At 46.2% G+C, this 21,319-nt stretch overlaps 1 protein-coding gene across 1 annotated transcript; it reads left to right on the forward strand.

Annotated features, from left to right (window-relative positions):
• The first annotated feature begins 4,143 nt into the window (after window positions 1–4,143).
• LOC142254728 (protein spire homolog 2-like) lies at window positions 4,144–18,152 on the forward strand. Its single transcript, XM_075325980.1, has 13 exons — window positions 4,144–4,488; window positions 4,579–4,647; window positions 5,623–5,787; window positions 7,364–7,450; window positions 7,520–7,643; window positions 7,918–8,081; window positions 10,084–10,300; window positions 10,401–10,513; window positions 10,593–10,727; window positions 10,877–10,944; window positions 12,337–12,364; window positions 13,984–14,099; window positions 16,122–18,152. Exons 1-13 carry the CDS (start codon window positions 4,144–4,146, stop codon window positions 16,327–16,329), a joined length of 1,839 nt encoding a protein of 612 aa, XP_075182095.1. The 3' UTR covers window positions 16,330–18,152.
• Window positions 18,153–21,319: the final 3,167 nt, after the last annotated feature.

Consider the following 21,319-nt stretch of genomic DNA (forward strand, 5'->3'; position numbering starts at 1 on the left):
CTGTGTTTCCCCTGAAAATAAGACCTACCCCAAAAATAAGCCCCAACAAGATTTTTTGAAGTATACTTAAAATATAAGCCCTATTTGCGGTTCATTTTTGCATACCATGGTAATAGCATCCTGAAATAGGGTTTGGGTAGTCCTTTCAGGATATGTAACTTTTATTGCTCTATGTTGCCCCGTTGTGTTGCTGTAATCCCAAGAAAATTTATAATCGTGCGCCGGCTGTTAATGCAAAATGAATATTTATCCCTTTCCCCTCCCATAATCCCGCAAAACCCTCGTTTGCATTAACAAACTGGCGCATGATTATAAATTTTCCAGAGCTTACAGCAACACAACGGGGCAACATACCTGAAAGGGCAACATACTTTATATAGCGCTAATATATTCCACAACAGTTTACATAGAATAGGAAGACTGTCCCCATTGGAGCTCACAATCTAAATTCCCTGTGTCTTTGGAGTGGGGGAGGAAAGCGAACACCCCAGATCACATCCACACAAACACAGGGAGAACATACAAACTCCTTACAGATGTCTTTGGTGGGATTTGAACTCAGGACCCCAGCGCTGCAAGACTGCAGTGCTAACCACTGAGCCACCGTGCAGCAATAAAAGTCACATATCCTGAAAGGGCAACATACTTTCTTTATTTATTTAGTGCCAATACATTCCACAGCGCTTTACATACATCAGGAACACTGTCCCCATTGGGGGTCACAATCTAAATTCCCTATCTGTATGTCTTTGGAGTGTGGGAGGAAAGTGGAGAACTTGGAGGAAACTCATGTAAACACGGGGAGAACATACAAACTCCTTGCAGATGTTGTCCTTGGTGGGAATTAAACCCAGGGCTCCCAGTGCTGCAAGACTGCAGTGCTAACCACTGAGCCACGTTTCCTGCACTGCTAACAACTAAGCCACACGTTTTGTAGTGCTAACCACTGAGCCACACTTTCTGCTGTGATAACCACTGACCCACACTTCCTGCAGTGCTAACCACTGAGCCACACTTTCTGCTGTGCTAACCACTGAGCCACACTTTCTGCAGCGCTAACAACTAAGCCACACTTCCTGCTGTGCTAATCACTGTGTTTTGCAGTGCTAACCACTGAGCCATACTTAATACAGTGCTAACCACTGAGACACACTTTGTGCAGTGCTAACCACTGAGCCATACTTCCTCCAGTGCTAACTGCTGAGCCACACGTTCTACAGTGCTAACCACTGAGCCACACTTTCTGCTGTGCTAACCACTAAGCCATACATCCTGTAAGTGTAGCTTTGATAAAATCATTGTTTAATCAGCAGGAGATTATTATTACAGGACTACTTGTGCTGCCAGTTAGTCCAGCATATTCATGAGCTCTGTATAACTGCTAGATCTGCAGCAAAGAAAGAGACAGAGATCCTGATTCCAGTGGTGTGTCACTTACTGAGATGCTTAGTGTAGTTTTGATAAAATCATTGCTTAATCAGCAGTAGATTATCATTACAGGACTACTTGCCGTGCTGCAAGTAGTCCAGCATATTCATGAGCTCTGTATAACTGCTAGATCTGCAGCAGAGAAAACATTGATTTGATCAAAATGACCAACAGCTCAATAAGTGACATCGCTGGAATCAGGGTCTCTGTCTCTACATTATGCTGCTCTCAGATGGGGGAGCAAAAACCTGGTGACAGATTCCCTTTAATGCGCTTTTTATGTCCAAGAAATGCCAGGCCGTCTGTTTAGCTCGCAGATTTAAATGCACCCATTGAAATTAATCGGGGGGGGGGGGGGGGGGGGGATTGGCTCAAAAAAAAAAAAAAAGGAGGTGCATTTCCGCAATAGAAGTGGACGTACTGCGTATATAAAGTACAGTAACACCAAAAACAAAGGGCAATTTGCAAGCTGATACCGCACCTATAAGGCTGTACACACAGTGCGGTTTTTGAGAAATCTGCATGCCTATCCTGAAGCCAGCAAAGGGCATGAGATTTCTGAAGTCTTGTAACACGTTGCTTTTTTTCCCCCCTCTCCTTTGCAGATTTGGTGCAGAAAAAAAAAAAAATCTGTCAATTGTTGGGGCGTTTTTTGTTTTTTTTTAGCCCTACCAGCCATTAACTTCATAAAAAAAAAAACGCACCAAAAACGCTTGTGTTTTTCGATGCGTTTTTCTGCCAGAAGGTGCAGAAAATGTCTGCACCAAATCTGCATCGTGTGCACATACCCTAAAAAGACAGCAGGTGGAAGAGATTGGGCGAAACACATTGAAAAATGTTGCTGATTTTCCATGCAAAAATAAAAACATGCCACATAAGCTACCCCCAATCCTGAGGCTAGATTGCATATCTGTGAACCCCTTTTAGTGGCTATGTTCACACAGTTTTTTGAGCCAACACGATTTTCATGCAGAAAACGCTTCTAGTTTGGGGAGTTTTTGTAGCTGCTTTGAACAGTGTTTTTTCCTGGAATGTTCTTTGCAGCCTTTTGATTGGACAGTTTTCCACCAGGTGTTTAAACATTCCGTATGAATTTGAAATTGAAATTACCATAGCAACAAATAAAAAAAGAATTCCAAGCGGTTTGTTTTTTTCCAGGAGGATTTTAACATCAGTTTTTTGCAATCAGGCACAATCCGGTAAAAAAACTGATGCAACGGACCCGGCGAAAAAACGGCTCAGTTACATCAGTTTTTTCCATCAGTTCCTTCAGGTTTTTGACAGATCCGGTGTGATACTGAGCATGCTCAGTAAAAAAAATACAAAAAAAAAAAAACGGATCCGGCGGCTGGATCCATTTTTTGCCGCATTACGCCGGAACAGACGTCCATAGACTTCCATTATAAAACACGCCGTACGGCGCCGGATCCAGCGCGGTCCGTTTTTTTGCCGGACACAAAAACGTTCTCTTCAACGTTTCATCCGGTCGCCGGACAAGTAAATTATCAGCAAAAAACGGATGAAACGCAAGGCCATCCGGCACAATCCGGCGCTAATGAAAGTCTATGGGGGAAAAACGGATCCGGCGTCAACAGACACCGGATCCGTTTTGTCATGTTTTTGCCGGATTGTGCCTGATGGCAAAAAACTGATGTGTGAAAGCGGCCTAAGAGTGGATCTGTTGAAAAAAACAGCAAAAAAAAAAAACAAAAAACCAACTAAGAACTGTGTGTGAACATAGCTGTATTGTTCCAGGGGATTTTCTAGAGTAAAGACTTGGTATACTAAATCGGACCTAATACAATGAAAACGACCCTGATGGTATTTCTGGACCTCAATGAGAGTAATTTATAGGAAATAGGCCATGGCGGACGTGTAATGTAGGGCAGCCGGTAATGACCTTCGGGCGGCTATGATCTTCCATCTAGTCCAGAATAGAAGAGGTTACAGCCACCTATAGATCTACTTTTCGTGCTTTCCATCTTCTGACCCTTCTCTGTATCTTCAGCTCACGCAATGATAGACATGGGTATGTTGTGGGCAGTGCCCTGAAGATACAGGGCGAGGACATCCCATCAAGGGTCTTGCTCAGTCAGCTCATCATAGCAAAATGGTGACTTATGTTGGGGGTTTTGGTTGAGAGTTAGGATCCCCGTTACCTCTATAGATGGTGCAATGTCTTGGCTTTACCATCTACCGGGCACTTACGTCTCCTTCTTACCTCTACAGATGGTAAAGCCAAGACATTGCACCATCTGCCGGGCACTTACGTCTCCGTCTTACCTCTACAGATGGTGCACTGTCTTGGCTTTACCATCTACCGGGCACTTACGTCTCCTTCTTACCTCTACAGATGGTGCACTGTCTTGGCTTTACCATCTACCGGGCACTTACGTCTCCTTCTTACCTCTACAGATGGTGCACTGTCTTGGCTTTACCATCTACCGGGCACTTACGTCTCCTTCTTACCCCTACAGATGGTGCACTGTCTTGGCTTTACCATCTACTGGGCACTTCTTACCTCTACAGATGGTGCACTGTCTTGGCTTTACCATCTACCGGGCACTTACGTCTCCTTCTTACCTCTACAGATGGTGCACTGTCTTGGCTTTACCATCTACCGGGCACTTACGTCTCCTTCTTACCTCTACAGATGGTGCAATGTCTTGGCTTTACCATCTACTGGGCACTTACGTCTCCTTCTTACCCCTACAGATGGTGCAATGTCTTGGCTTTACCATCTACCGGGCACTGGACTGGGGGCTCGATGAGAGCGAGGAGCGAGAGCTCAGCCCCCAACTGGAGCAGCTCATCGACCTCATGGCCGCCAGCGAATCTGAGGGGGTCATGACAGACGAAGGTTATGAAGGAACAGAGGATGAAGATGAAGAAGCTCCTCCAAAGGTGGTGCGGAGTTTTTCGGCAGTTCTGCGCTTCTGTGCCTCGCATCTCCCGGACCCCCAGGAGGCGTCCATCCACTACCAGGCGGTATGCAGGGCGCTCTTTGCGGAGACTGTGGAGCTTCAAGCTTTTCTCCACAAAATACGAGAAGCCAAAGAGGTGAGAGTGAAGCCCACCATGACTGGTCCCTGACAATATTTCCCCCCCCCCACCGATGTCCTGGATAATACATTGGTTTTGATTTCTTAGATACTGATGAAGATGAGGGTGGAGGAGACAGAATCGGACGGACTGGTGAACCTGCAGAACACAGACTGGGTGAGGGGCTTTACATTAGATCGGAGCCTACATGGTGGCTTTGGCTAGGACAATGATGACGTGGCCATAGAAATCCATGCACTTGTTGCAAAAACAGCCCCATAGCTGATCGATTAAAACAGCTATATGGATGCAAACCAATACCCATATTTCAGACATATATTTGTGCAAGTATTACGTATATCTGCAAGTCCCGACCCAGTCCTTATGAAACCATCAGTTCCGATCAGTAGAGTAATGATTTGTGATAACTTACGGCCATAATACAGGTGTCAAAATGGAATGGTCTCATTTAAAGGGTTTTTTTTGGTGCCGGTGCATAATAACATGGTGGGAACGGAGCCTCAGCCTTCATATAATTTAGTGCTCCCCATCCTTGTAGCCTCCTGGTTGGGATAGTAAGCTTCTTGTACATGAGACCAGATGGATGTGATGTTCTGAGAAAGGCACCTGTGTAAATCCCTGAGAAGTCCTGAGGCAGGCACCTGTGTAAATCCCTGAGAAGTCCTGAGACAGGCACCTGTGTATATCCCTGAGAAGTCCTGAGACAGGCACCGGTGTAAATCCCTGAGAAGTCCTGAGACAGGCACCTGTGTATATCCCTGAGAAGTCCTGAGACAGGCACCTGTGTAAATCCCTGAGAAGTCCTGAGACAGGCACCTGTGTAAATCCCTGAGAAGTCCTGAGACAGGCACCTGTGTAAATCCCTGAGAAGTCCTGAGACAGGCACCTGTGTATATCCCTGAGCATGGTGTGAGTGATCCTGCATGGCCTCTGCTGCCCATTGTGTATATCCCCATGGCTTGCAGTCGTTGTGTGTCCCGCCGTACTACATTCACTGTGTGTGTGGCTCTGTGCTCGTTGCTGGGTGCTGTGCAGTGTGTGCTGTGTTATGTGTGCGTGTTGCACGGCTGCGCACGCTCCACGGTGTGCTCCATGCTGTGCACATCACACTTGGTGTCTTGCCTCCTACAGGCACGTTTGTGGGTGCAGCTGATGAGAGATCTGCGGCATGGGGTGCAGCTGAAGAAGGTGCGGGAGAAGACGTTTAACTCTTTGCCCACGGAGTACCAGCTCACGCCCTTTGAGATGCTTATGCAGGACATCCGGGCACGAAACTACAAACTGCGCAAAGTCATGGTGAGTACAAAGGAACTCTTGTGGTTTCATGTCAGCCATGTGCTGTGGTTTTGTTGCAGTATTTTGCTGGGATTTTACAACCACCATATAGGCACCTGTCCAGTATGGGGCTTGTATAAGGGCTTTTTTTTTTCCAAGATGGGTAAGTTATTCCCTACTCATAAGGCCTCCTTCACACATTCGTGTTTCTGGTATGACCTCCGTTATCACATATCCTGGAGACACGGACGCACATAGACCCAGTAGAAATCAATGGGTCGGCGCATGCCTCTGTCTTTTGGAATGGACTGTGTGTCTGTGTGCTCCACATGGCGACATATCTGTTTTTCTCCGGCAGCACGGGTGTCATACTGACCGCACACTGATGTGATCCGTGTGACACGTACTGGAGAAAACATGTGTCATAACATAAAATTATTTCCTATACTCGCCTGTCTTCGGCGCTGCTGTCACTTGCTTCCGGGCCCGCTCATTCTGCTCATGAATATTTACTACGGAAGCATCAGCGCCAAAGACAGCAATGCCGGAAACAGGCGAGTATAAAGTTCTTGCTCTCCGTGTGCTATCACGGATAGCAGGCGGAGAACCTACGTGTGCCAAAATCACGGCACACCGAGGGCCATACTCGCCTTCAACACGGTCTGTGCAAAACGTCAGTGTTTTTAGGGCCGTTTCACACATCTGGCATTTCACCGGATTACCGGATCCAGCACACTCCAATACAGTGTTAATACAGTACAGTAGCATCGCAGCAACCTCCGGTCACATGCTGTCATATGACCGGAGCGTGCTGCGATGCTATTGTACTGTATTAACACTGTATTGGAGTGTGCCGGATCCGGTAATCCGGCGAAATGCCTGATGTGTGAAACGGCCCATAGGGGATAACTGATTACTGTGGATCCAACTCCTAGTACCCCCAGAAATCCAGAAAATGGGGCCCAATCTTTGCTGCATTCATTGTCTATGGGACTGCCGGTATCAGTGGAACACTGTGCTTGACTCTCATTGACTTTAGTGGGACAATTTGATCCACAACTTGTATCAAAAACGAACATATTGTGCTTTTAGTTTGCAAAAAAATACACAGATACGTTCCCACAATGAGTTTTTCATCTTGCAGAATTTTTGCTCCTATACTGTAAATTGTTTTTTGCATTATTAGTTGTTTTTTTTTAGCTGTTTTTTTTTCTGTTTGGTGTCATGTTTAAAATTTTTATTTATGTAAAAAAAATTTTAAATATATTTTTTATATATAATTTATTTTTATTTATATATATATATATATATATATATATATATATATATATATATATATATATATATATATAAAATTTTATTTATAATAATAATTAATATATTTTTTTATATATATTTATTTTGTTTAAACTTCCTGATATTTTACTTTTTTAGGGGCGGATTCCATGCGTCTTTGATGCGCGTAACTGCGCTAAAAAAAACGCATATGCGGATTTTCTGCATCTAATGCAAATCTATGGGGAAAATCTGCTCAGAAAACTCATGTTTCATCGTTGTGGCTTTTGAAATCTTAGTGTTGAATTCTGTTTCTCGGCAGATCGGAGGGGATATACCTCCCAAGGTGAAGAAGGACGCCCATGAACTGATCCTGGACTTCATCAGGTCCCGTCCTCCTCTGAAGCCGGTGAGGCGCTGTCTTACGTCGCTCATTGTGCAGCGCGATCTGTAAACTGACCGGTTCTGTTCGCCGCAGGTGTCCAAAAGAAATCTTCCCCCGCTGCCGCTCAGACAGATCAGTCTCCATGAAAGGATTCTGGAGGAGATTAAACAAGAACCGAAACTGCGTCCGGTGCAGACGGAAAAACGAGGACAGAAAGGTGCGGTGTGGACGGGTTACACGAGCGGGTAGTGTGTGTGCCGGAGAACCGGATCCAGTATGTGACACTCGGAGCAAACCCTGAATAGTGTCAGTTTGATCCGATTCTCTCGTATCACAGATGAGAAGATGGAGACCAGAATTTCTCCATCTTCTCCGTTTTGTGAGATCCGATCGAGTTGCGACATTCTCCTCTATTCGGGGCTCACAGCCGTTCTTCTCCTTCACACGTCCTCTGCACGTGTCCCAATGTCTTCTGTTCTATCCTCTCTCAGGATTTGGCTCGCTCCCGTGTATTGTGGACGCCTGTTCTGCTGACAAGAAGTCAACGTCTTGTATGAACCTCTCGGTTCCGGACGGTGCGGCCCCGCGGGCTCGGCCCCGAATACTGCTCAAGGCTCCCACGCTGGCAGAGATGGAAGAGATGAATCTGTCCGAGGTGCACAGCTCTGATTATTCACCGAGGAAGGTTAAGGCGAAAAATGCCAATATGTACAATAGGACCATCTGTATGTATCTGTACAAGGGGCTGCAGCTGTAAAGTGAAGGGTCTGCTTTAACCCCTTCACCCCCGGGCAATTTTTGTTTTCGTTTTGGCTCCCCTTCTTCCGAAAGCCGTAACCTTTTTAATTTTTCCCTAACTCTTGCCGTGTGAGAGCTTATTTTTTTGCAAAACGAGCTGTACTTTTAAAAGAAACCATGAGTTTTACCATATAGTGTGTGGGGAAAAGAGCAAAAAAAATTCAAGTGCGGAAAAATTGCACAATTGTTTTTGGGGTATTTTATTCACAGTGTTAACTATGTTAAAACTGATGTGTGGGTGTGATGTCTGAGGTCGGTGCGAGTTCGTAGACACCAAACATGTATAGGTTTACCTTTACCTGTAGCGTTCTCATTTTTTGGGATCTGGGGCTCAGCGACGGCTGATTTTTTTTTTTTTTTTTTTTGGTGCTATTTTTGTGCAGATGCTACATTTTGATCGCCTGTTGTGCACAAAATGCAACAATTTGAAACTACCCAAAAACATAATTTTGTCGTTTGGTACATGGCGTAACTGCAAAAAAATTCCAATCAGATTAATTGATCTTATATTTTCATAGATCGGGCATTTCTGAACTTTTTTTTATTTTTTTAACACTTTAATTTTTAATGGGGTGAATGGAGGGTGATTTGAACTCTTGAGTTTGTTGGGGGGGGGGTTAAATTGTCTAGATCAGCAGTCTGATCGCTGGTTCATTTCTGTTGATCAGAGCTGCACCGCTCTGATCAGCAGAAATGCTGCGTTCTTGTTACAGCCGGCTGTAACAGGAACTACGTCATGATAGCGACTGGAATTATTACATGAGTCGTCACTACCATGGCAACTATCGGCAACCCGTTAAGGAGATTTCCCCGCTGCGGCCATTTAAATTGCGCTGTCACATTATGTCATCACGATTTAAGGGGTTGACAGGCGCAGGTGGATCGTCTGATAGCTGCACACATCTGCTGATTTGACCAGCAGACATGTCCAGGGATCACTGCCGGCTCACCGTAGCAGCCGGCGGTGATTACCCCTTTATGATTTTGAGCGTATTGGTACGTTCTCAGTCGTGGACATTTTGTAAAGCATTCATCTACATAAAAATTGAGTTTATTGCGTTCTGTATCCTATACTGATCCTATATTATGCTCTAGAGCTGCTGAATAGTGAGTGCAGCTCTGGAGTATAATACTGGATGTAACATAGGATCAGCAATGTAATGTATTTACACAGTGACAGCACCAGCAGAATAGTGAGTGCAGCTCTGGAGTATAATACAGGAGGTAACTCTGGATCAGTAATGTAATGTATGTATATAGTGACTGCACCAGCAGAATAGTGAGCGCAGCTCTGGAGCATAATACAGGAGGTAACTCAGGATCAGTAATGTAATTGTACTTTCTAACTACATTGTCTGTGAAATATAAAATGTAAAGATACTAAGGGATTGATGGCTAGAACAGCTGTAAAGCTTGATGCAGTATTAATATAAGGTCAGGCATTATTAAAGGGAATCTGTCACCAGGTTTTTGCCATCTAATCTGAGAGCAGCATAATGTAGAGATAGACCCTGATTCCAGCGATGTCACTTACTGAGCTGTTTTGTATAGTTTTGCTAAAACCACTGTTTAATTAGCAGGAGATTATCATTACAGGACTACTTGGCGTGCTGCAGGTAGTCCAGCATATTCATGAGCTCTGTATAACTGCTAGATCTGCAGCAGAGAAAACAGTGATTTTTATCAAAATGCCAGCAAACAGCCCAGTAAGTGACACATCGCTGGAATCAGGGTCTCTGTCTCTACATTATACTGCTCTCAGATGGGGGAGCAAAAACCTGGTGACAGATTCCCTTTAAGGAAAGTTTGGTGTTTCTTAAAAGCAACATGTATAACTCTGCTGCCATATCTTACTCCAGGACGATGACTCTCCCAATTCTGAGCTGCGGCGGGTGACTAGTGCTCCTTTTCCCCTGAAACGTGACCGCTCGTTTTCGGAGCAGGACCTGTTGCAGTTACAGACGGAGATGGGACACCGGCCACAGAGGGAAACTGCTCCAGAACAACGAGGACCGGAGTCTCGTGCTCGATCGGGCAGCATGAACACCCCCCACAGACCCCTGCATCGGCATTCTAGTAAGCGTCCGCACCCCCCAACACACCACCCCCCCCCCCTCCCGTGGACGGGGGGTTATTACACGGATTGGGTGCATTAATGTCAGGTTTCCTTTTCCAGTGGGTTATTCGGACTATGGCAGCTCTGGATGCCCCTCGCCCAGCCTCAGCTCCGTGCAAGAGAAGGCAGAACCGGAGTCGGCCGTAGACAACAGCTCCAGACATCGCTGGCTGGTACGTGCCGTGTGCAGTGCAGGGTACCGGTCCGTTTCTTCTCAGAGCCGCGCGATTGAAGGTTGTGTCCTCTCTGCAGGAGTTCAGTCACCCTGTGGACACCTTGGCGTTGACCGTAGAAGAAGTGATGAACGTGCGGCGGGTGCTGGTGAAGGCCGAGATGGAGAAGTTTCTGCAGAGCAAAGAGCTGTACACCAACCTGAAGAAAGGAAAGGTATGGAGGACAACCACTGCCATCATCATCGCAAATCCGACCCGCATACAACACTCGCAGCCTCAAAAATCCACTTGTGGCCATATTGGCTTCCCTTCTGGGCACTTGTGCAGAACAGATCATCATGGCGCTTGTGTTTGCCTCCTCAGGTTTGCTGCTGTTGCCGGACGAAATTTCCTCTGTTCTCTTGGCCGGCAAATTGCCTATTCTGTAAAAGGTGAGATATGGCCATTATTGTACATGAGAGCCGTGGTGGGACGTCTGCAGCCTTCTCCCAGGTTAATGCTCAACCTTCTTCCCTCCAAAGAGAATATGCACGCCATCTAGTGGCTGCTTGAGGAAATGCAAGTCACAATTAGATTTCTCTTTCTTGGTCTTTCTGTCTTGCTCTCTTTTCTCTTCGCGCGCCAAGTCTTTTTTTTTTTTTTTCCCCTCGCGCGCCAAGTCTTTTTTTTTTTTTTTCCCCTCGCGCCAAGTCTCCCCCCCCCCCCCCCCACACGACGCTCGCTCTCTAACAGAAAATACCTTTATCGACAAGTCCAAGTATATGTTGGCGTTGCCAAACCAAGTGATAAAAATTGGGATATGGGTCCATCCATGGTGGGGGTTGGAGGCTCCTCCAAGGTGGGTTATAGAAGTCCTTGACATATCAGGCACGTCTTAGTCTGTGTATGGCTGCTGCACTCCCCACCCTCCCCTTCAGTCTTATGGGCACTTTCTCTTCTTCATCCATGGAGACGAAGTCTGAGAAGAGATCAGACTGTCCTTTTTTTTTTTTTTTTTTTTTTCTTTCTTTCTTTCTTTCTTTTTTCTTTTTCCTCTTTTTTTTTCTTTTTCTTCTTCCTCCTTTCTTTTTTCCGCTCTCTTTTTTCCCGCTCTTTTTTCCCGCTCTTTTTTCCCGCTCTTTTTTCCCGCTCTTTTTTTCCGCTCTTTTTTTCCGCTCTTTTTTTCCGCTCTTTTTTTCCGCTCTTTTTTTCCGCTCTTTTTTTCCGCTCTTTTTTTCCGCTCTTTTTTTCCGCTCTTTTTTTCCGCTCTTCTTTTTTTCCGCTCTTTTTTTCCGCTCTTCTTTTTTTCCGCTCTTTTTTTCCGCTCTTCTTTTTTTCCGCTCTTTTTTTCCGCTCTTTTTTTCCGCTCTTTTTTTCCGCTCTTTTTTTCCGCTCTTTTTTTCCGCTCTTTTTTTCCGCTCTTTTTTTCCGCTCTTTTTTTCCGCTCTTTTTTTCCGCTCTTTTTTTCCGCTCTTTTTTTCCGCTCTTTTTTTCCGCTCTTTTTTTCCGCTCTTTTTTTTTCCGCTCTTTTTTTCCGCTCTTTTTTTTTCCGCTCTTTTTTTTTCCGCTCTTTTTTTTTCCGCTCTCTTTTTTTTTCCGCTCTCTTTTTTTTCCGCTCTCTTTTTTTTCCGCTCTCTTTTTTTTTTCCGCTCTCTTTTTTTTTTCCGCTCTCTTTTTTTTTTCCGCTCTCTTTTTTTTTTCCGCTCTCTTTTTTTTTTCCGCTCTCTTTTTTTTTTCCGCTCTCTTTTTTTTTTCCGCTCTTTTTTTTTCCGCTCTCTTGTCTTGAAATATATCAGTACCGGAGATAGTTGATGTATGTTAAAACTCCTTTTTCTCCTTTCTAGATCTGCTTGCGGCTCCTGTAGCATTAAGGTAAGATTGCAGGTGGCCATATGGTTTCTGTAGAACTACAATACCCAGCCATATATGATGCATGTTCATAGATATATTCAGACTTCTTCTGTATTGCGTCCTGGGAGTCGCATGTTGGACTACAGATTCTTCCCACTCACCAGTAGTCCGGCATTTCTGATAATCCAGTCAATATACGGTTAGGTCAAGAAATCTTTGGACAGTGACACAAGTTGTGGCATTTAGATTTACTCAACCTGGACTTAAAGTGCTGACTCTCCGCTTTAGTTTGAGGGGATTCACATCCTAATTGGAGGAAGGGGTTTAGGAATCACAGCTCTTTAATATGTAGCTGCTTCTTTTTCAAGGAACCAAAAGTAATTTGGACAATTATCTCAAAAAGCCCTATAATGGGCGGCATAAGCTATTCCCTCAGCAATCCATCCTCATAAGAAGGTAAAAGGTCTGGAGCTGATTCCAGGTGCGGCATTTGCATTTGAAAGCTGTTGCTGTGAACTCACAACGTGAGGTCAGAGAAAGAGAAACCGACCATCATTAGGCTGAGAAAAAGAAGAAATCCATCAGAGAGAGCAAAAATGTTAGGAGCGGCAACATCAACAGTTTAGTACATTCTGGAAAAAAAACCAAAACAAAACGTACTGGTGAGGTGGTAACTCAAAAAAGCTGGGACGGCCCTGGAAGACAACAATGGTGGATGATCAGATTCCCTTCCATGGTGAAGAAAAACCTTTCACAACATCCACCAAGTGAAGAACTTTCTCCAGGAATTTGGTGTTTCAGTATCAAAATCCACCATAAAGACAAGACGTCATCAGAGCAAATACAGAGGGGGTCACCGCAAGGGGCAACTAGAGAGTGGGGGTCACCGTGTCACATGACAGAGGTGGTGTGATTGCAGGACTAACAATGGCCCTGGGGAACTAGTGGTTATTGATGATGTGACTGAAGACAGAAGCAGTCGGATGAATTATGAAGTGCACAGAGTGAGACTTTCTGCTCAGATTCTACCAAATGCAGCAATGATTGGATGATGTCTCACAGAAGGATGGAAAATGACCCAAAATATCCTGCAAAAACCAAGAAGTGGAATATTCTGCAATGGCCGAGTCCTCACCAGATCTCAGCCCATCCAGCTGCATCTCGCATGAAGATGACACAAAGTAAGGCAGAAAAACCCAGAAACAAGTAGGAAAGGCGGCAAAGCCTCACAAGCAGGAAACCAGAGATGGAGGCTTCCACAGCCGAAAGATTTCAGGCCGTCATTGCTGCAAAGGATTCTCTGCAAAGGATTAACCATGACATTTTATTTATGGTAAAGTTAATTTGTCCAATTATTTTTGAGCCCCTGAAATGAGGAGGTTCTGTAGAAAAATGGCTGCAATTCCTAAACATTTCACAGGATATTTTTGTTTATCCCATTTAAGTAAACCAGGACGTTTGCACTTCAATTCCATCTCCGTTGTTTCATTTTAAATAAAAATTAATGACCTGCAGAGCTGAAATCACAAAGAGTCAGTCACTGTGCTAATATTTCTTTCCCTGTCTGCATGATGTATATATCACTTCCGGTCATGTGCCGTTGCTGCAGCTCATAGTCATCCGTTGATTTTCTCCGATAGATGAAGCTTCCCGCCAAGAAGTTGGGGCACATTCCAGTCTACAGCGTGGGGTTTGAGATCCCGCAAGGAGTAATCAGCACAAGTGGAAATTCTCACAAGAAGCGGGACGCCTTCCAGTGAGTATCCATTACTGGCCCGTCACATCGGTGTTACGGATCGCTCATGGCGAAGGCAGCGTTGCATCGAATGAATGTCCATGGGGTTGTATTGCAGCATCGCATGACTGCAGTGCTGATTGAGTGCTGCATCTCTTTCCCTTCACAGCAGCGCTCTTGGACACCCGGCTGTGCCGCTCCTTGCACATCTGGTGCCCGGGCGCAGCTCTGCACAGCAGAACAGTAAATGGGGAGCCGTACATCACCAGTGCAGGGGTTCCTTCATTTTCTGTGGTCTCGGAGCAGAATGATTTAAGCAACATATAATCACTTTCTTTATCAGATGAGAAGACCCTTCTGCCTGCTATAATAGCGCCCCCTACAGGCAGATCTGTGCACTAGAAACACTGTCATACAGAACTGGATTTGCCCTTTAAATATTGTACCAGGATATTAACGCTCCCTTCCTCTATACATTTAGGGCTCTCCTCCCTCTGCGCTTTTAGTGCTTCCATCCTTTATATATTTAGCACTCTCCTCCTCCTTTACACATTTAGCGCTCTCCTCCTCCTTTACACATTTAGTGCTCTCCTCCTCCTTTACACATTTAGTGCTCTCCTCCTCCTTTACACATTTAGTGCTCTCCTCCTCCTTTACACATTTAGTGCTCTCCTCCTCCTCTGCACTTTTAGTGCTCTCCTCCTCCTTTACACATTTAGTGCTCTCCTCCTCCTTTACACATTTAGTGCTCTCCTTCCTTTACACTTTTAGTGCTCTCCTCCTCCTCTGCACTTTTAGTGCTCTCCTTCCTTTACACTTTTAGTGCTCTCCTCCTCCTTTACACATTTAGCGCTTTCCTCCTCCTTTACACATTTAGTGCTCTCCTCCTCCTCTGCACTTTTAGTGCTCTCCTTCCTTTACACTTTTAGTGCTCTCCTCCTCCTTTACACATTTAGTGCTCTCCTTCCTTTACACATTTAGTGCTCTCCTCCTCCTTTACACATTTAGCGCTCTCCTCCTCCTTTACACATTTAGCGCTCTCCTCCTCCTTTACACATTTAGCGCTTTCCTCCTCCTTTACACATTTAGCGCTCTCCTCCTCCTTTACACATTTAGCGCTTTCCTCCTCCTTTACACATTTAGCGCTCTCCTCCTCCTTTACACATTTAGCGCTCTCCTCCTCCTTTACACTTTTAGTGCTCTCCTTCCTTTACACTTTTAGTGCTCTCCTCCTCCTTTACACATTTAGCGCTCCCCTCCACTGGCTTTTAGTGCTCTTCTCCTTTATGCAGAACAGTAGAAGGGGAGCCGTGCTCCACCAGTGTTGTGGTTCCTTCATTCTCTGTGTTCTCGGATCATAATGATCCAAGCAACATACAGTCACTTTGTCAGATGAGAACCCTTTTGACTGCTATAATAGCGCCCCCTACAGGCAGATCTGTGCACTAGAAACACTTTCATACATAACTGGATTTGCCCTTTAAATTTTGCATCATGCTCCTCTCCTTTACGCTAGTAACGCTCTACCCCCCCCTCCTTTACGCTAGTAACTCTCCCCCATCTCTCCTTTACGCTCCCACCCTCCCCTCCTTTATGTTAGTAATGCTCCCCCCCCCTATTTCTCCTATACGCTAGTAACACTCCCCCCCATCTCTCCTTCACGCTAGTAACGCTCTCCCCCATCTCTCCTTCACGCTAGTAACGCTCTCCCCCATCTCTCCTATACGCTAGTAACGCTCCCCCCATCTCTCCTATACGCTAGTAACGCTCCCCCCATCTCTCCTTTACGCTAGTAACGCTTCCCCCCCCCATTCCTCCTATACGCTAGTAACGCTTCCCCCATCTCTCCTTCACGCTAGTAACGCTCCCCCATCTCTCCTTCACGCTAGTAACGCTCCCCCCATCTCTCCTTTACGCTAGTAACGCTCCCCCCCCCATTCCTCCCCTCCCCTCCCCCATTCCTCCTTTACGCTAGTAACGCTCCCCCCCCCCCATTCCTCCTTTACGCTAGTAACGCTCCCCTCCTTTTTCACTTTTGTCCAGGTCCTGCAGCGGTCTGTCCTGGAAGAACGTGGAGGGTCAGTTTCCCCACATCTACGCTCAAGGTTCTGCTCTGAAGGACGTCTGTTCGGACTGCGCCAGCTTCATCCGCGATGTGGTCTGCTCCAGCCGTAAAAGCGTGGACATCCTAAACACCAGACCCAGGCCGGAGACCTCTCATCCCCAATATCGGACAGTCAAGAAACTGTGATGAGATGCAGCAGTCGCACCTACACCGCCCTCTCCCCCCAATTCCTCACGCTAATGTAGAGTCCTGTGGGAGGAATCCTGGTCTAATCCAGGTGCTTATTTCCTCTCCTGTGTATAATATTAAGCTTCTACAGAATGAACCCATCGCTGTGAGCAGATGCCTTGTGGAGAGGAGCTGCGCTGGTGTCATCGCTGGTCCTGGAGGGAAGGTGCGGGGCCACCAGGGACATCGGATGGATCATATTGTGCCCAAACTGCTCAAAATCTACATTTCATTACAAAACCGTTCCTCTCTCGCCACCTATAGACACAATTTACATACGTTTTTCCTGTAGTGCGCTGATCTAAAAATTTGCTATAGTCCATAAAGCCGACCCGTCATCATTGTCATTTTTTCACCAACCTTGTATAGACGCCGCTTTTCTCCTGATTCCGGCGATGTTTTTCTTTTTTTCCTGCGCCTCTCCGTTCCTGAGATACGGCCACTTCTTCCCTGTATAGAAATTTAGTCTTCTTAGCCAAGTGGGTGTGGTTCCCATGAACAACGCCCACTGAGAGACTAGGATCATGCCCTTTTGGCTAAAATTATTGGATTTATATATGGGGCTGTATCTTGGGAACGGAAAGGAGCAGGAAGACAAGAAAAACCTCGCCGGATTCAGGAGAATGGCGGGAATAAATTACACTTATGACAATTGACGGGTGCTCTTTATAAAATTGATCGAAAAATTAGGAAATGGCAGCTTTCTAAAATAATTGCAAAGGTATACCCTCCCATAATGACACCAATGGTTGTCAGCAGCCACCCAGCTAATAATCTTTTGTAGCCTACATGTGATGGGGGTGCAGGGTCAAACTACAACTCCCAGCATGCCCTAACGGCTGCTGCCCCCTGTGTCTAGTTTCACATAACGGATGAATTACACAGCATGATTGGGGGTCTCCTGACCTGAAGTGATCACATCTTTGACCCCCCCACCCCCACCCCTATAATTTCGGGTCTTTAGAACCACACCTGGGCCGAGACATTTGGCCGCATCACTGGCACAGAAATGTGCTCCTATTACACTGGGGTAAAAGTGGTTAGGAAGTTGTGGCTGCTTGGCATGCTGGGAGTTGTAGTTCTACAATAGCTGGGGAGTGAATGAATCACTATTGAGCAAATCTGCAAGATTAAAGGGAACGTTGCGAGAGGTTATTAAAGCGCACCCGTGAAGACACTAAGTGTTTCGCCCCACTATGTACTGCGCTACTCCAGGGCAGTGACATGTAAGACACTGGGGTATCGTCATAATCACCCTGTCATCTATATATATATATATTATAAATTCATAGTCCTGCAATACTCAGTGTGACCTGTAGAGGCAGTATTTTCCTATGCAAAAGAAGTGAGCAGTTCCGTACAGGAGATGGAGTTGTCACGTCCTTCATATAGAGCAGTAGAGACCCCCGACCCATCCCCCGATGTCCTCCTATCACAAGGTCAGTAGGATTTTGGGGTGTAGACTTTGGACCAAGCAAAAAGAAGAATTTCTGAGTTGCACTTTAAGGCATGGACGTTCCACTCCCGAGCCGGTCGGACCCTCACCGCCTCCTCTGCCTTGTCCCTATTGCATGTGCCGGCCTCTCACCCTGAACTGCCTTTAATCCGGAGCTTTCGCAGCCAACGATCCCGTCTGCTTCCTGGACTCCCTCTGGATATATATATGTACAGACTGTATCGCTACATAGGACCTTAATATGGAGAAGTACAGGCGCGCCGGCTGAGATTTAACCCCCTTCAGGACTGGCCGGGTTGAGATTAACTGTTGCAGGGCAACGTTTCGCCAGACCCCAGGCCTTCCTCAGGAGGTTCAAATCCTATTTTTGTAAGAAAATTATAAAAAAAAATAATAAAAATGTAAAGACCTGAATGATTGTGTAAATATATATATAATGTATATGTATCTGGGGTAACTGCATCTCCCTGACCGCACTCGTCATACAATGTCGCACTGCAGTAAAGATTGGGGTTTTTCTACATATTCAGTGTTGAGTTTTTCTTTAGTCTGTGTACACTGAGTATCTAAGTCGATTTTGGGGGTCTACGGCCACCCGGGGGGAGAGACGGACGCAGCGGATTGTGACACCGATGGTATCTGGACATAATGGATGCATTGCAAAGATCATGTATGGAATAGTGTTGAGCGGACCCGGATTGGCAAAATCCAGATCCGCACGGTTTGAGCGGCAGATCCGAGTTCGACCCAGACGCGGGATTCCATGTGCACAATCCAGATCCGTTTTTTGTTTTTTTTCTCTCTCTCGCTCTCGTTCTCGCTCTCGTTCTCGTGCTCATTCTCTCTCTCTCGCTCTCTCTCGCGCTCTCGTTCTCGCTCTCGTTCTCTCGCTCTGGCTCTCGCTCACTCTCTCTCTCGTTCTCGCGCTCTTTCTCACGCTCTCACTATCTCTCGCTCTTGTTCTCGTTCTCGCTCTTGCTCTCGCTCTCTCTCTCGCTCTGGCGCTCTCTTGCGCGCTCGCTCTCTCTTTCGCGCTCTCTCGCTCTCGCTCTCTCGTGTCCTCGGATTCCACTCCCCATTGACATATATGGGGCCGAACTCCAGATCGGATCCGGACTTCTTTCTCAACCCGCCGGGTTGCCACCGGAACCGGATTTTTCACTATCTGCTCAACTCTAGTATGGAAATGAACTGGGCCTTTTAATACTTTTAATTGTGGATGTAAAAAATGGGAATTCAGAAACAAAAGGACGATTTTTCCTATGCTCGTCTGATCACAGCCTTAGTCATACTGTGTTTCCCCTGAAAATAAGACCTACCCCAAAAATAAGCCCTAACAAGATTTTTTGAAGTATACTTAAAATATAAGCCCTATTTGCGGTTCATTTTTGCATACCATGGTAAAAGCATCCTGAAATAGGGTTTGGGTAGTCCTTTCAGGATATGTAACTTTTATTGCTCTATGTTGCCCCGTTGTGTTGCTGTAATCCCAAGAAAATTTATAATCGTGCGCCGGCTGTTAATGCAAAATGAATATTTATCCCTTTCCCCTCCCATAATCCCGCAAAACCCTCGTTTGCATTAACAAACTGGCGCATGATTATAAATTTTCCAGAGCTTACAGCAACACAACGGGGCAACATACCTGAAAGGGCAACATACTTTATATAGCGCTAATATATTCCACAACAGTTTACATAGAATAGGAAGACTGTCCCCATTGGAGCTCACAATCTAAATTCCCTGTGTCTTTGGAGTGGGGGAGGAAAGCGAACACCCCTGTGAGGCAAACCCTGGGATATGAAGATGAATTATGACTTCCAGTCATAATCGCTCTCATCACTCCATGGCAGTGCCCCCTCCCTTCTTGTTCTCAATGTCCACCATCTGGGAAGGTGTCACATCCCACTTACACCTCCAACAGCCATCTCCTGTGATATGGAAATGAGATGATGTGGGAACAATGGACACAGGATGACTCCCTGCCGTCACCCTGTAGTAGGAGCTGCTATCTAATTAGCAAGGCTATGGAAGTATCCAGACAGAACGACTCCAGTAAAAAAATGGTTCATATCTCGCAAGCCATATTTCCGATAAATATGGCAACCATAAAAATGGTGTCTCCGCATGCGGACGATGCTGGCACACCCTTTTTATGGGAGCAGGACCTGGGGAAATACCCCAGGCGTGATATCAGCCAATGGGGAACTAGTAGACAAGTCATGAGTCCTCTCGTTCTGTAGCTAAATTCATAGCTGTCACAATGAGAGCGTTGGCGTCCGCCTACGACGCTCCCAGGCAAAGTTATGGCCCATATTCCATGTTGGGATATTGTCCATAACTCAAGCCAGGGGTGGAGCAGTGCTCCCTCTGAGGTCACGAAGGTAGGAGGGGACCTGGATTTGCCCAGGTTGATAACCCTACTTCGGCCATTTTCCAGTGTTCTTTCGCTGGGGGTCACGTGTAGGAAACATCTGTGGGAAGGATCCTAGAAACCTGGCCTACAGCGCCCCCCTGTGGCCAGACGCACAAGGTAACTGCTGGAACTGTGTATGCCTGTTTGTAAACCATGCTTTATCTGTAACTGTACTCTGACATAACTGTATATTCTGTAGATTCCCTATTGTATATATTGTAGTTTCTAGTGTGCTTTAGGCTGATTAAATTATATAATTAATCTTGGGCTGCTCTGTTATCTCGATCTTGAATCCCACGTCTGTGTGTTCGGCTAATAGTTACCGTAAATCGGTTGGTGGCAGCGAGTTTGTGCCAAGGATTATTGTGGGGAGGCCAGTGAGATTCGGGGAGGTGTTATATATTCCGCCCGCGGAGGTCGGGGAGAATATATACCCTACTCTCACCGGGGACCCTTCAATAATCGGCATAAGTAGTATAGCGGCCTCCTTGCTTATTGTCGGGCAATTCCATAATTGGCCTGACTATAAGAGGGGCGCTAGAGAGCGCGTCACGTGCTCTGTCTGTCGGTCGGGAGGTATAAAGGAGGGGTGACCCCCCACTTGTTACCCCCCGATTGTGACGTACTGGTAGCCAGCGCGGGGGATTTCTGAGTGACCCCCCCGGTGGTTCGTGACATATTGGTGGCATAGCGGTGGGATCGAGATAATAGTGTGTGTGAGTGTGAGACCCATACTCCCAGACACTAAAGACTGCCTGCAGCAGCTGTGGCTGCTGGGGTCTTCAGACTAGCTCAACACTAGAGTGTCAGAGTGCAGATACTGTAAGGTGTGTGGAGGCATCAGGTGTCAGTTCTGTGTCAGTGACCAAAGTCTGCAAGAATGGCTGAGAGCACCAGGAGCAAAGCCAAAGGAATGGCCGATGCTCAGGCCAGAGACGATGAGGAGGTTTGTCCACGAGCCCTCCAAGAGCCCGACGCCAGAGAACAGCTCTGCAGAGGACATCGCACAACCTGGCACTGCTGGACAAGATGAGGAGCAGCTCACCCAAGGGTCCTCAACGAGCCAGATGCCAGCC

The sequence above is a fragment of the Anomaloglossus baeobatrachus genome, chromosome 10 (genome assembly GCF_048569485.1).
Source record: "Anomaloglossus baeobatrachus isolate aAnoBae1 chromosome 10, aAnoBae1.hap1, whole genome shotgun sequence".
NCBI lineage: Eukaryota > Metazoa > Chordata > Amphibia > Anura > Aromobatidae > Anomaloglossus > Anomaloglossus baeobatrachus.